This window comes from Arachis ipaensis, chromosome B04 (assembly GCF_000816755.2).
Source record: "Arachis ipaensis cultivar K30076 chromosome B04, Araip1.1, whole genome shotgun sequence".
Classification (NCBI taxonomy): domain Eukaryota; kingdom Viridiplantae; phylum Streptophyta; class Magnoliopsida; order Fabales; family Fabaceae; genus Arachis; species Arachis ipaensis.
The window spans coordinates 460,395-472,983 of NC_029788.2; the positions used below are offsets into that span (position 1 = coordinate 460,395).

Below are 12,589 nucleotides of genomic sequence, written 5' to 3' on the forward strand. Positions count from 1 at the left end.
CACAAATTTTTATAAGAATATTATGTGTATATCAAAATATTTTTATATAAATATATATGTTATTTAATTAATTTTTAATATATATTTTATATAAATAATTAATTTAATGACTAATTTTTTGTGTATATATAAAATAATTGTTTCTCATATAAAAAAAATTGGCGTGTTGATTTGATAAAATAACAAGCAGAGAGAGAGAGGGGCAAAAGTTACCGAAAAATTACACAGCTGGAATACAGATATAATAAAAGAGAAGTTGGCACATACCGGATTGTCATAACCTAATTGTGTTTACACACAAGCTTATTGACTACGACAGAGACTCATACCGGATTGCCATTATTATTTGTAAAACAAATTTAATTAGAGAAAAAAGATTAGTGTTGTTTAGTGCTTAAAATTAACACAACTCATTCTAGATTATGTTTGTGAATTTTTATTTCTTGAGGAAAAAGAGGTGGAGAAGATACTTAAGTGTGAAATGAACTAAAGCTTTATAGTTTAAAAACAGTTTTAAGTATATCAGGACTAAGGATGTCTTAGTGATTTTAACCATTCATCTCAATCATAAAACATATGTATGATTTAAACTTATTTTCCAATACATTATACACTTCCAAGTCCTTGCTCTCATACTCATAGTGATCTAAATCTTGATATTGTGCGGTTGGTACTTGGTCGAACCTTGCAAACTATACTAAAAACAACGTTAAGTATTATTGATGATGCTTTATATCAAAACTATGACTTTGGAAGGGAATGGAAGGGAAAAGAAGGGAAAGCTCATAAAAGGCTTGGCATCAAAGTTTTAATCCTGCTCTTTTTTGAAACTTGAAATTGCAAACATACGCTTAAAAGGGTTCATCTCTGCAGATGCTTCATTCCCTTTTCCTTTTCCTGTCCCTCCAAGCACACCACCCAGATGTTTCAACTGTTCCAGACAGAAGAACAAATGGGACGTTGCATAAGAGAGCGGAGTGTATTTAGAAAAATAATGGAAGAGTGAAGAAAGATATGTGTTAAAGAAGGAGGCATATATTACTCTCTATGTTAGCAATCAATTGAGCAGATAACTAGAGTAGTTCCACGATCATGCATGTCACCCTATAAATATAAATGTCATTGTACAGACGCTTAAAAGGAAAAGACACCTAGACGAAATTTTAATTGTTAATACTGCCATACATTAATGCAAATTTCAAGAATAATTACTCTTATTTACCAGTTAGCTTCACATCGAAGATAGTCTGCTGTCTCTGATGAGCGAAAAATTTCAGTGACTGAAACAACAGAAAGCACACCACTCTAAATGAAAAAAGGGAAAGAAGTCTTACTCCAAGTCTCTGCATTTCAAGAGATCTTTGCAAAGCTTTTCTTTTGGTTAGGAGAATTTTCGCTACCTTTTCTGAAGGCCGCCGATAGTTTTTACCACGGTAGATAATGATTGCATGGCCCTCTTTGAGTTTGTCAACTGAAACTAAGATTCCACCACTCTCAGTTTCCAGCATTTTCGCAGTGTAGATGACCCGACTGATTAGTCTCTGCTTGGTGAAGACCTTCACAACTTCTCTGTGAAAAATTCCACGCCTACCTGTATTTTTTGTTAGCATAAATTCTTAACGAAAAAATAATGAAGCTTTTCCAGCGAAATGAGACCGGTGTGGGTGAAATTTTGTTTACCAAGCACTAAGAAACCATGTTAAAGGATAGTCCAGCGTCCCATCCACCACTATCAAATACTAAGCATATATAGAAGCTAATCATGAAATTATTTTTCTTAAAAAAAAAGTTGGTGTAAGGGATGATTTTAGCTAAATTGAATTACAGCCCTTCCCAATTATATCGGGAGAGAGAACAACTAAAGCCTTATATGCATAATATCAATGACTTAAGTTCAACATAGATTGTCTTGAAACTTGCATATATTGAACAATAGATTGTCTATCAAACTTGCCTTCAATTCATTTTTGCAATAAGACTCTTCTCCCACAACTTCAGGATAGCAGCAGCTAAGCCTTGAAGTCTTCTGTTCCTTCCTTCATAGTTCATATTAAACACACAAAATGATTTAGTTGACTTTATGCATAAAGGGACAATCATGAAAGTAGTTCTGAGTATAGCCTTATTTTCTTTCTGTAAGCTAATATTGGTTGACAGCCAACTTATCATTTTCATATACATGTATTGATTTGATTCATAAATCTTCAATCAATTACTTCTTATTATACAGATACTGTTTTTCCATATATGAGTAATTAATCAAATAGCATCAAGAACTAATGTATTTAGTTGGTTCTATCTAAATTGACATCAATGAGGTGGCTTGATTAAGAATCCAAGTCATAAAATAGAACATAGCTTCTCACAGTGTTGAAGAATTTTCAAAGGAGAATCATTAATACTAGAAGATTCATACAATTACTACAAATATAATAGGAACTCCCTGCTTATATATAGCAATACTATAGCACATTCCCTTGAAATATTAGAAGTCGGTAATTACTTGTTAGTCAAGATTGCATACCAAAATCCTTGGCTCAGATTCTTCTTCTTTTTTATCCACGTGGCGCTTGCTGAGCCTCTTGTTTTTGGGCTTAGAGAGGTCAAGGATGTCGTGGGGTTGGAGAAATGTTGGGGTCTTTAAGGATTGGAATGGAATTGGGATGGTGCTGTTGTTTCTGAAATGCAAGAGTATGAATGTGTTGATGAGTTGAGAGATAGCTGAGGATGAAGCGAAAGGAAAAACATGATTCAGAGTTAACAAGTTTTCTCAGAATCTCCGTCTGTCCGTCGCAACTCACAAGAGTGGAATAGAAGTGAGCTCAATTGTATTATTTTTTTTGAGTCGCATATAACAATTATCTCGAAAGGATAATGAGGCACTCAAAAAAAAAACACCCAATTCGGCCTCAAATATTTTTTTTTTTGGACTAATTAGCCTCTGTGCCAAAAAACAATATTGATTTTTTTTGGCACAGGGGCCTCGTTGTCCTTTCGAGATAATTGTCAGGGTCGGATTGAGTTTTTTTTTGTCAAGGACCTCGGTGTCTTTCGAAGTAATTGTCAGGGGCTATTTTGGGTTTTTATCTTTTTTTTTTTTTGTTTACCAAAATTAGAGAAACTCAAATCCAAGACCTCTTAGATGAATATAAGAAGATTATGCCATTTGAGCTCTAATTTGTTGAAAACTCAATTGGTTAATTTGGTTTACCATAAATAATTTAGAACAAGTTTAATCACCCGTGCCATGCATGTGATAAGATTAAAATTATAATTTTAAGTTGTTATGTTAAATTTCATTTTAATTATAATAATTTAATTAATAAAAGAATAACTTGTATGCGTTGTTTTTCTTTTCTTAATATAGTGTTAATTGTATTAACTATAAAATAGTTATTTAATCTACTTTTTTCAATAAATCAGGCATATATACTCAATATGACCATAAATAATCTAGTAATACTTAAATCTACCAACAAAGTTTTATATGTTGGTTTACTGTGAAGTAAGAAAATATCAAAATCAGCTCAAAATGAAGAACAAATTAATAGAGAATCCTAATGCAGAAAGTTTTGTAATAAACAATAAATAATTTAAATCTGCTGATAACAATTCAATGCTATCCTTTGATACCTGCAAAATATATACATGAAACAACACTATATCAATGTTTGTATATAAAATTATATGATTAACGTAATTATAAAATTGTTTGTCAAGAGAATAAAATTATACGAATTTTTATGATAATTTTAATATTCTCAAACTATTAATGTACAATAAGAATTCATCTATTAGTTCCTAGAATTTCTAAATTTTTTTAAGTGATAGTAATAAATTTTAATAAATAAATGGATTTAGTAAGACATTTTGTTATTATCTTTTTATTACAGGCTCTCAAAAACTTCTCTATATACCACATTCATCGTGCAGTTATCTTCCAAGTGCCCATGATCTTGCAACAGCATTCGCAGACCATCTTTACTCGTTACCCTTGATAACGCAACATACAATTGACCATGGGTGAAACTGGCCTTGGAAGGTAAATTCCAACTTTCAATAGAGTTTGTCCCTGGGACTTATTTATTGTCATTGCAAATGACATGATAATTGGGAATTGTCTTCTTTGAAACCTGACCGGCAATATTTTATTATTTGGAATTAGATTCAGTCTTGGGATAAGAACAATATTTCCAGCTTTGTTACCAGTTAAAGTCTTGCATTCTATCACATGATTTCCCATTCTTCTAACTTGCATCCTCGTTCCATTGCACAAACCATTAGTTTGGTCTATATTCCACAGCAACATAACAGGAGTGCCAACCTTCAGAACCAACTTGTGTGGTGGTAGACGTGAACAATTTATTCCATTTAGAATCTCTGGCGAGAAAGCATCTAACTCAAATTCCATATTTTCCTCTTCAGCACACACAGAGTCTAAACTTAAGTAGACTCTTTTTTGTCCAAGTAACCCTGCAGTCATCTTGTTGTTGACATCAGTGACACAATTCAAAGTTGGTGCAAGAATTGCTCTATCCTTGAAATAATTTTCAACGGATAAATTGGATAACATATTTGGATACACGAAATCAATGAGGTCATCCAAAGCTGTCTCAGAGTTCTTAATCAAAATGTCAGATGGTATATGAACGATCGATTCACCATCTGTTGTATCACCAGCCAAACCATCACCAATTTTGAGTAGCCATTCTGCAAAATTTCTGAGTTCTTGTATGTTGTTGTTTTCACCTAGTGACAATCTCATGTTTTTTGTAAGCTTCAAAACCTTACAGTTATGCCACAAATATGAAGAATTAATAGAAGACTGAATTATATCTTGCCGTGAGCCTCTGGGAATCACAGGTAAAATTTGTCTAAAATCTCCTCCGAGAACAACAACTTTACTTCCAAATGGCAAATGAGCATTATACGAATCTGAACACCTTAAGATGTCTCTGAGGCATTTATCTAAAGCTTCGTAACAATACTTACTTATCATTGGAGCTTCATCCCGTATGATTAATTTGGCCTTGGATATTAACCTTGCAAGAGGACTTCCTTGTTTAATGCTACACAAAAAATTCTCATTTATGGCCAAAGGAATTTTAAACCTTGAATGTGCAGTTCTTCCATTAGACAACAAAAGTGCAGCAATCCCACTCGAAGCAACATTTAAAACTATACCTCCTTTAGACCTAATTGAGCATGATATAGTTGACCATAAGAATGTTTTTCCACAACCACCTTGACCGTATAAGAAGAAAAGTCCACCCATATTACTGCTAACAGCACCAATTATTTGATCGTATGCAAATTTCTGCTCATTAGTTAGCCTTTCTAAATACCCACTTAGTTCATTCGCAAGAGCATTAACGTCAAAGTTCAACTCTTCCATGATGATTCTGTCTTCTAAGCTAGACACCAAATTTTCTGAAGGATATGGCATTCCACAATATTCTTTCAATGACCTGCCATTTGACTGGAGCAAATCCTCAATTTTTGCAAGTACAATATCTTTTATTTAGATTTCTGACATGATCAAATCTGTATTTTTTCAATTTAAAATAACACAATTACTTGAAAAATTATTAAATTAATCTCTGGTAAAAAATGTTTGAAATGCATTGTTGAATGATAAATAACACTACTTGTTTTTGGTTTAAAAAAATGCTTCATTAGTAACATGTCCTTTTAAAAAATATTATTGTGATTAACATGAATATCAAAATCATTATAACATAAAAAAAAAAGGCACACAAACAACCGATGCAAATGCAAGTATTGGAAGCATGTGGATTTAGTTACGGTTTCTTAGATTAAGTAGATATGGTTTACAGCAATGAATCAAAATTTGTATTAAGAGGAGGAAGTAAAGCAAGTACGAAATTAATATATATATATAATCCAATTTTTAAGTAATGTTTTGTTATATTTTCTAAATATTATTAGAGAAAGAGAAAAAAGTTAAAGTGAACACCAATAAACAATTTGTCATATGTATGATAATTTTACTCCCAAAAAAGACATTATGTTAAAGAAATAACTCTAAAAATTTCTTATCCAATATTTTTGTTATAATTATATGATAAATTGAATTCTAACAGGGGAAAAAAATTATAATAGACTATAGTTACCTTTCATTTGCAGTAATCTTCTTTGTTCATATAGTACGTCATCGGAGAGAAAGTTCCAAGTCTTTTGCCAAACAAAATCTGGCCTACTCATGTTATTTGATGTTAATAAAACAACAAAAAGTCTCCTTAAAAAAGTTGCAGAGTGCCATGTTCCTGCTTCAGAAATTGCATCAATGAATTCTCTGTCATCCTGCAACAGTCCTAGAGCATAGCATGCATCTTTGAAGGAGTCATAAACGACACCATCAACTGTTCTTAGATCACTGAAACTCGTGCATCCCTTTTGAATGTTCAAAAGTAGCCTTAGATAGTAATCTTCTTTATTCATTAGTGGTATATGAGATATCCTTCCTATGACATAGCCTTGCTTTCTATGAGTCCGCATATGATGCTCTCCATTCCAAACAAATTTTGTTGGAAACTCAAAATAAGTCAGATTTTTTGCATCATTATGGGCTTCATTTGCTTTGAACCATCCAATCAACATAGATTCCTTGAAAAAAGAAGTCTCAACAACTGACTGAATTGTATCGGTATCTTTGTAGACAATTGGCATATCATCAGGAAGATGGAATGGTAATCTTATTACTGCTGGTTCCTTTATTTGAATAGGATAACCAAACAATCTCCATGCAGCTTCACATGCTGATATATATCTACAATCATAATAATTACGTATTTCATCTACCTGAGATTCGTTGCTTTGATAAAATGCAGCTGTCACCCTGTCATTACCCTTGTGAAGATACTTAAACAGGTATTTGATTGCTGAAGTTTGGCAAGTATACTCAACATTGATGTGACATCCAAATTTTAGAAGAAGACCGGGATTGTATGGAACTATGAAGGAATTGTCAACCTCTATATTTTTCTTTGATACAGTTCGCCCATCATCTCTTCTTTGATATCTTGGAAAGCCTGCTTCGTCAATAATTGTCCTATCTCGAAATGCCTTGGGAAAAAACTTTGAGCATTTACCATTGATCATGCATTGGCTCTTTCTATTTAAATGACCGTATGGACCATGAACCATATATTTCTCAACAGCAGCATACAATTTTGGATTTTCCCTCTTATCTGGAATCTCTGTCTTAATAACCTTGTCTATGTCATCAACAGTTCGTGGTTTTGATTCCGGATGCATGAATAAAAGACAATGGGCATGAGGTAGACCTCTCTTCTGAAACTCTATGGTTGGACAATCTGCAAATTTAAAAATATTAACTATAGATAATATAGATAGAGTAAATAAAAACTCGTAGGAAGATTAGTTATACTTACATCCAATAATCTTTCCAAAGAATGTTCCTCTCTTCAATTCCTTAATTAATTTATCAACCTTCAACTTGAATATTCTACATAAGATGTCTGGTCTATCCTCTGCATGGAATCCTTGGGGTGTTACCTCTCTTTTTATCTCATTCCATTCTAGATTACATGTCATAGTGATAAAGTAACTTGGATATCTAGCATATTTACATATTGCAAAAGCATCTTTGTAATTGTTGAACATGTTCCTTGGACCACCGGTAAAGCTCTTTGGGAGAATAATTCTTTGTCCAGTGTTAATGGCATTAGTTTCACCACGAACCATACACTCATGCAATTTCTTGAACTTGCCTAGCCTCAAGTTTGGTTGTTTCAATCGTAAGTATAAAAGCCGTTCTGACTCAACCATAGTGTAGGCATCTACTATGAATTGTTGCAGTAATCTTCTTGACCGCAAAAGCACCTGAGACTCGTTAGTCCTTCTCTGAAGTCTGTATGCAAAGAAGTCTCTCATGCTTATTGTTGATCTTTTCTCAGTTCTTCTGACATTTGGTCGAGAAGAAGTAGCTATATGTAATCTGTAACCATCCTCACCGTATGAAAACAATAAAGGATATTGAAGAGCAAGGTACATTGGATGTACTACTTCTATCCTCTGCAAGATTCTTGATTTTGTCTCAATTATTATATCCCTATTAACTCCGCTCTCGTCAATATCTCCAAGTATCAGTGCAGCAACTTCAGATGCCGTTGGCAAATTATATGTCCTTGCATCAGTATTTCTTCTGGTTATTAACCGTAACTTAACATCAGCAGAGCCATCAATTTGGTATCTATCCCGTGCTGAACGAAATGCCTTTGCTAGGACATTATTTTCATCCATCATGATTTTCAAGGACGAAACAATTTTAGTTTCCATCAATTCTGCACTGATGTTTGACCTGTTAATGAATAAACAATATATGAGAACTTCAATTCATTTGTCAAGTTTCGAGAAGATCACATGAGAATTTAACTCCTCATAATATATTACTATAATCAGCATTTTAGATAAAGTTAGGAAACAGAAGAATTACACGCGTGAGTCGAACAATTACCTAAATGATTCCATGCGGTTTGTAATCTCATTCTCAGTATCATAAATGTATAGTTGGACAAATTTTGGTTTCTTACTTTCCAGTGGTAGTAAACTACCAATACGGTGATAATTTTGACATCCAATGCGAAAGATAGGAGGTGCACCACCTTTGTTTATCGAATGGTCAACTCTTCCTGCCATAGAAGTGAATGCAAACATTCCGTTGAAAGCCCTTATGTTTTTAAGAAAGTATATGCTTTTTTCGTCCGTTCCACTATGTAACTCTTGCAACGTTTGAGGTGAATGCTTCAAGAAAGGCAATTCAACCTTTCCTTCCAAACAACATAAACAAAATATAGGATTGGAGCTACGTCTTGACTTTTCCAAGCATTCATCTAGCCACATCAAGGCCTGACAGAGTGACAGTGTAGACATTGATATATGGGATCTCCAAAATCCAATGTATCTAAAGGATTTATAACATCAGTTAATTGTTGTCCAGAATTCAAGAGATTTTAAAATAAAAAAGAGAATACATCAATACCTTCTTCATCTATTGGGTTTAGACCATGGTACTCCTGTGATATTTCAATATCTTCTGGTTCATAATTGATATCATCAACGGCTTTTTTTCATTTTATACCAATTAATCAATTATAATTATATAACACGGGTGTAATTTCAATTTTATCTACGGATTATTTCCCGTAATAATATACAACATATTATTTACCGTGATAATTTGATTTGATTGATTTCTAATTATTTACGTACATAAATGATTAAAATATATAACATAAATATCGTAATTATTATAATTCTATGATATAATTATAATTAACATATTTTATCATAATTAAATATTGATTTGATATAATTATAATGAAAATACTTTCCCAAAATAATATAATCTACTATTATTCATCCAGTAATTATTTGGAAATAAACCTTAATATATTTTTTACATCTCCACTATGAAAAATAACTACTTAGATATACCAAATAATATGTAACATATTACTACTTGTATAAGTTAAGGCACAAAGACAGGATTTAATTAAGGTGATTGAAACTTTCACCAAATAGAATATAACCTCAATTGAATAAAAAAGGGTACTCGATTTTACATTAATTAGCTAGTCGAAGAAATAACATACTCATTCATTATTCATGTTTCATTATATTTTTTAAATAATATATAGAAAACATATATCCTGTGTATAAAAATGTGACTATTAGTAATTTTATTAATAAACCTTTTTTTAAACTATTACTAATTTCAATTTTAATAGAAAATCTGAGGAAATAATTTCGCTTGCCATAAATAATATACTAAAACTGTTAGTATGTTATCTTCTATATGGTTAATTAAATTTATCAATGATTTTCCTGTGTAAATCGTTATTACCCAGTTTTTAATAACTACTTAATATACAAAATTTGAAATTGGAAATTGTTATTACTAATTTAATTAACTGGTTAATTGAGTAATAATTGTTAAATTATTAATGTGCAAAATTATTGATTTACTCAATAGATTTCCATATATTATTTATATTTCAAGTAATAATTTAAAATTATATTATTTACCCAGTTAATAATACTATTATTAATAATTTTTTTTTGCATTGATTTTTAAATCAATTATTAAATAATTATTTTTGTTAAGATAATTGTTTATAAATTATTTCAAATTATATTTTGTTAAGATATAATTATTTAGATTATTACTCATGGCACGGGTATAATTTCATTTTATACCAATTAATCAATTATAATTATATGACACGGGTGTAATTTCAATTTTATCCACCGATTATTGGCAAATAAATTGTCTTTAGGTCAACGATTTAATATATGTGTAGGTTCATTTTTTTGTCAAATATAATGAAAATACAAATAAAGAAATAAAGGATAAAAATAAACTTAATAATATCTGACACTACTTCATTTTATTAAATTATTTAAAAATAGCACATCCACAAAAAATAATCGTAATATATAAAGGCAATAATTTAAAATTCTATAATTATAATTTAATCAAATACTAATAGTAAAACCAAATTACCTAAACAATATTGAATCTATTCTAGTCCTTAGTCACGTATAGTATAGAATCATTCTTGTAACGACAACCAACTGAAATAACATCGTAAGTTTCAATATTTAGAATTCGTACAAAATCAGACCATCCTCTTGATGGACATAGGTACATATAATAAAACAAAAGTAAGAAAAAAAACAAGTAATAAGGATGAATAAATTGAGAATAAAATAAAATATATAAAGTCATGAAGAGAATAAAATATTAGATTAATATCTAAACTATAATTGTGTGAATTAAAATTTTCAATTGAAAATATCAAAAAGAGAAACAATGAAATTGAAAAATACATACATAGAGTCATGGAGAGTTATATAAAAAATATGAAAAACTTGAAATTTACTTTTTGATGAAAAGAGGATGACCACTAAATAAGAAATAGAAAAAAAAAGTTGAAAATATAAAAATAAGAGGAGGGTTTAATGGAATAAAAGAGTGACGAAACAAGAACTAAATTTGATTAGGTTAAATAATGGTAAAAATGATAGAAAAATAAAAAAATAAATTTAAAGCTTTAGTCAATTAAATTTAATTTATTTGTAGTGAGGTTATTTAAAATTGAAAGTAAGATTACCTTATATATAACTATTTTTTAAACAAAAAAATTGAGAACATAGTGAGGCAAGTGCCCCGTCACTGTTGTGCCTAGGTCCGTTCCTGTCTACAAGCATAAAATTTCAAAAATAAATAACTCGGTGTCATAAAATTTAACTTGATTGGAAACAGAAAGCTTCATGCATATGCTTATGTATTTCTTTCACCTGGATAAACCTTGGTATCAGTGTCAATTTGCAGAGACTTTTGTCATTGAAGGTTGGAGGAGCAGCACCATCACTCCATCTTGGTGTTTTCTGCAGTTGATTCTTTGGAAACTGGAATGTCAACTTCTTCCTGGACTTGGGGAAATTGCAAAAGGAAAACTTTTATTAGATCACAGGAGCACATGCTCTCTGAAATCATGTCAAACGAGGAAAATAAATCACTAAAACTTTTACACTTACAGTTGTTGAATCAATAGATACGATTCCATGCAAATTCAAATGAACTCTCACTTTAACTTTTGCTCTTTCAGTTTTTGTACTTTAGAATGGACCAATCTGCATGCACTTGAGAGTCAGAGGACCAGTAAAAGGGGAAAAATGTAACAGAAACAAGGAAAAAAAACCTCAAATACAACTTACAGTATATGTACTGATCTTGACAGGTTTTTGCAGTTCACTCACATCACAATATTGTACACCAGGAGAAATGTTCCTGGCCTGTATGTCAATGCCTTAATCTTAGAATAGGATTGCCCTTGGGGAAAACAAGGCTACTTTGCTGATTATCTGATCCAAAACTTCCATTGACCTACACAGTTCAACCTACGAAGACCATGTCATACCGGAAGGAAAAGGGAAACTTAGTCTTGGTGTCTGAACAGTTTACTGCAGAGACCTAGCAAAAATAATTGCAAAAGTTTCTTTTTATAAAAGAAGAATAAGAAGATAAAACTCATTATCCCTAATGGCATGCAGGGTTTTAGCACTTCAGAGAATAATTTAAAAATATTTTTAAATTTCTTGCCTCTTTAAAAATTGGACATATGAGTTCTTCTGTGATTTTCGATGTGTTGACCTGTCCTTTCAATTTTTTAATAATTTGCGAAAAGAATTTTTAATATTTTTATTTTTTACTTTTTGTTCCTAAAAATGGTAATATTAGGGGTGTTCGCGGATCGGATCGGATCGGATACAATATACGCGTTTTTGAGTGTCGGATCGGATCGGATTGCGGATATATCCGCATGATTAAGCTCACTTTTTAATTATATTTTTATGTTAAAAATTTAATAAAAATGTTTCTTTCACACTTTTAAACCTATTTGTTCCTAAAGTAATTTTAATCAAATTTTTTCTAAATAACAAAAATAAAATAATACAATATATAAATAACAAGTTTAACGACTACTAACTAAAACATACAAGTTTAACGACTAATAACAAGTGAGATTAGGGTTAAGTT

General features: G+C 31.1%; 1 protein-coding gene across 1 annotated transcript; it reads right to left on the bottom strand.

Moving 5' to 3' along the window:
- On the bottom strand, window positions 3,594–8,514 carry LOC107635837. Its single transcript, XM_016339398.2, has 6 exons — window positions 8,501–8,514; window positions 7,416–8,344; window positions 6,135–7,337; window positions 4,134–5,430; window positions 3,892–3,993; window positions 3,594–3,633 (listed from the first exon to the last, which is right to left on the bottom strand). The coding sequence occupies exons 1-6, from the start codon at window positions 8,512–8,514 to the stop codon at window positions 3,594–3,596; spliced, it is 3,585 nt and encodes a 1,194-aa protein (XP_016194884.2).

Coding starts and splice junctions, on each gene's coding strand:
- LOC107635837 (XM_016339398.2), bottom strand. Junction 7,338..7,415: donor CTTTGGAAAGATTATTGGAT/GTAAGTATAACT, acceptor TTAAATTTGCAG/ATTGTCCAACCATAGAGTTT. Junction 5,431..6,134: donor AAGATTACTGCAAATGAAAG/GTAACTATAGTC, acceptor CATATCCTTCAG/AAAATTTGGTGTCTAGCTTA.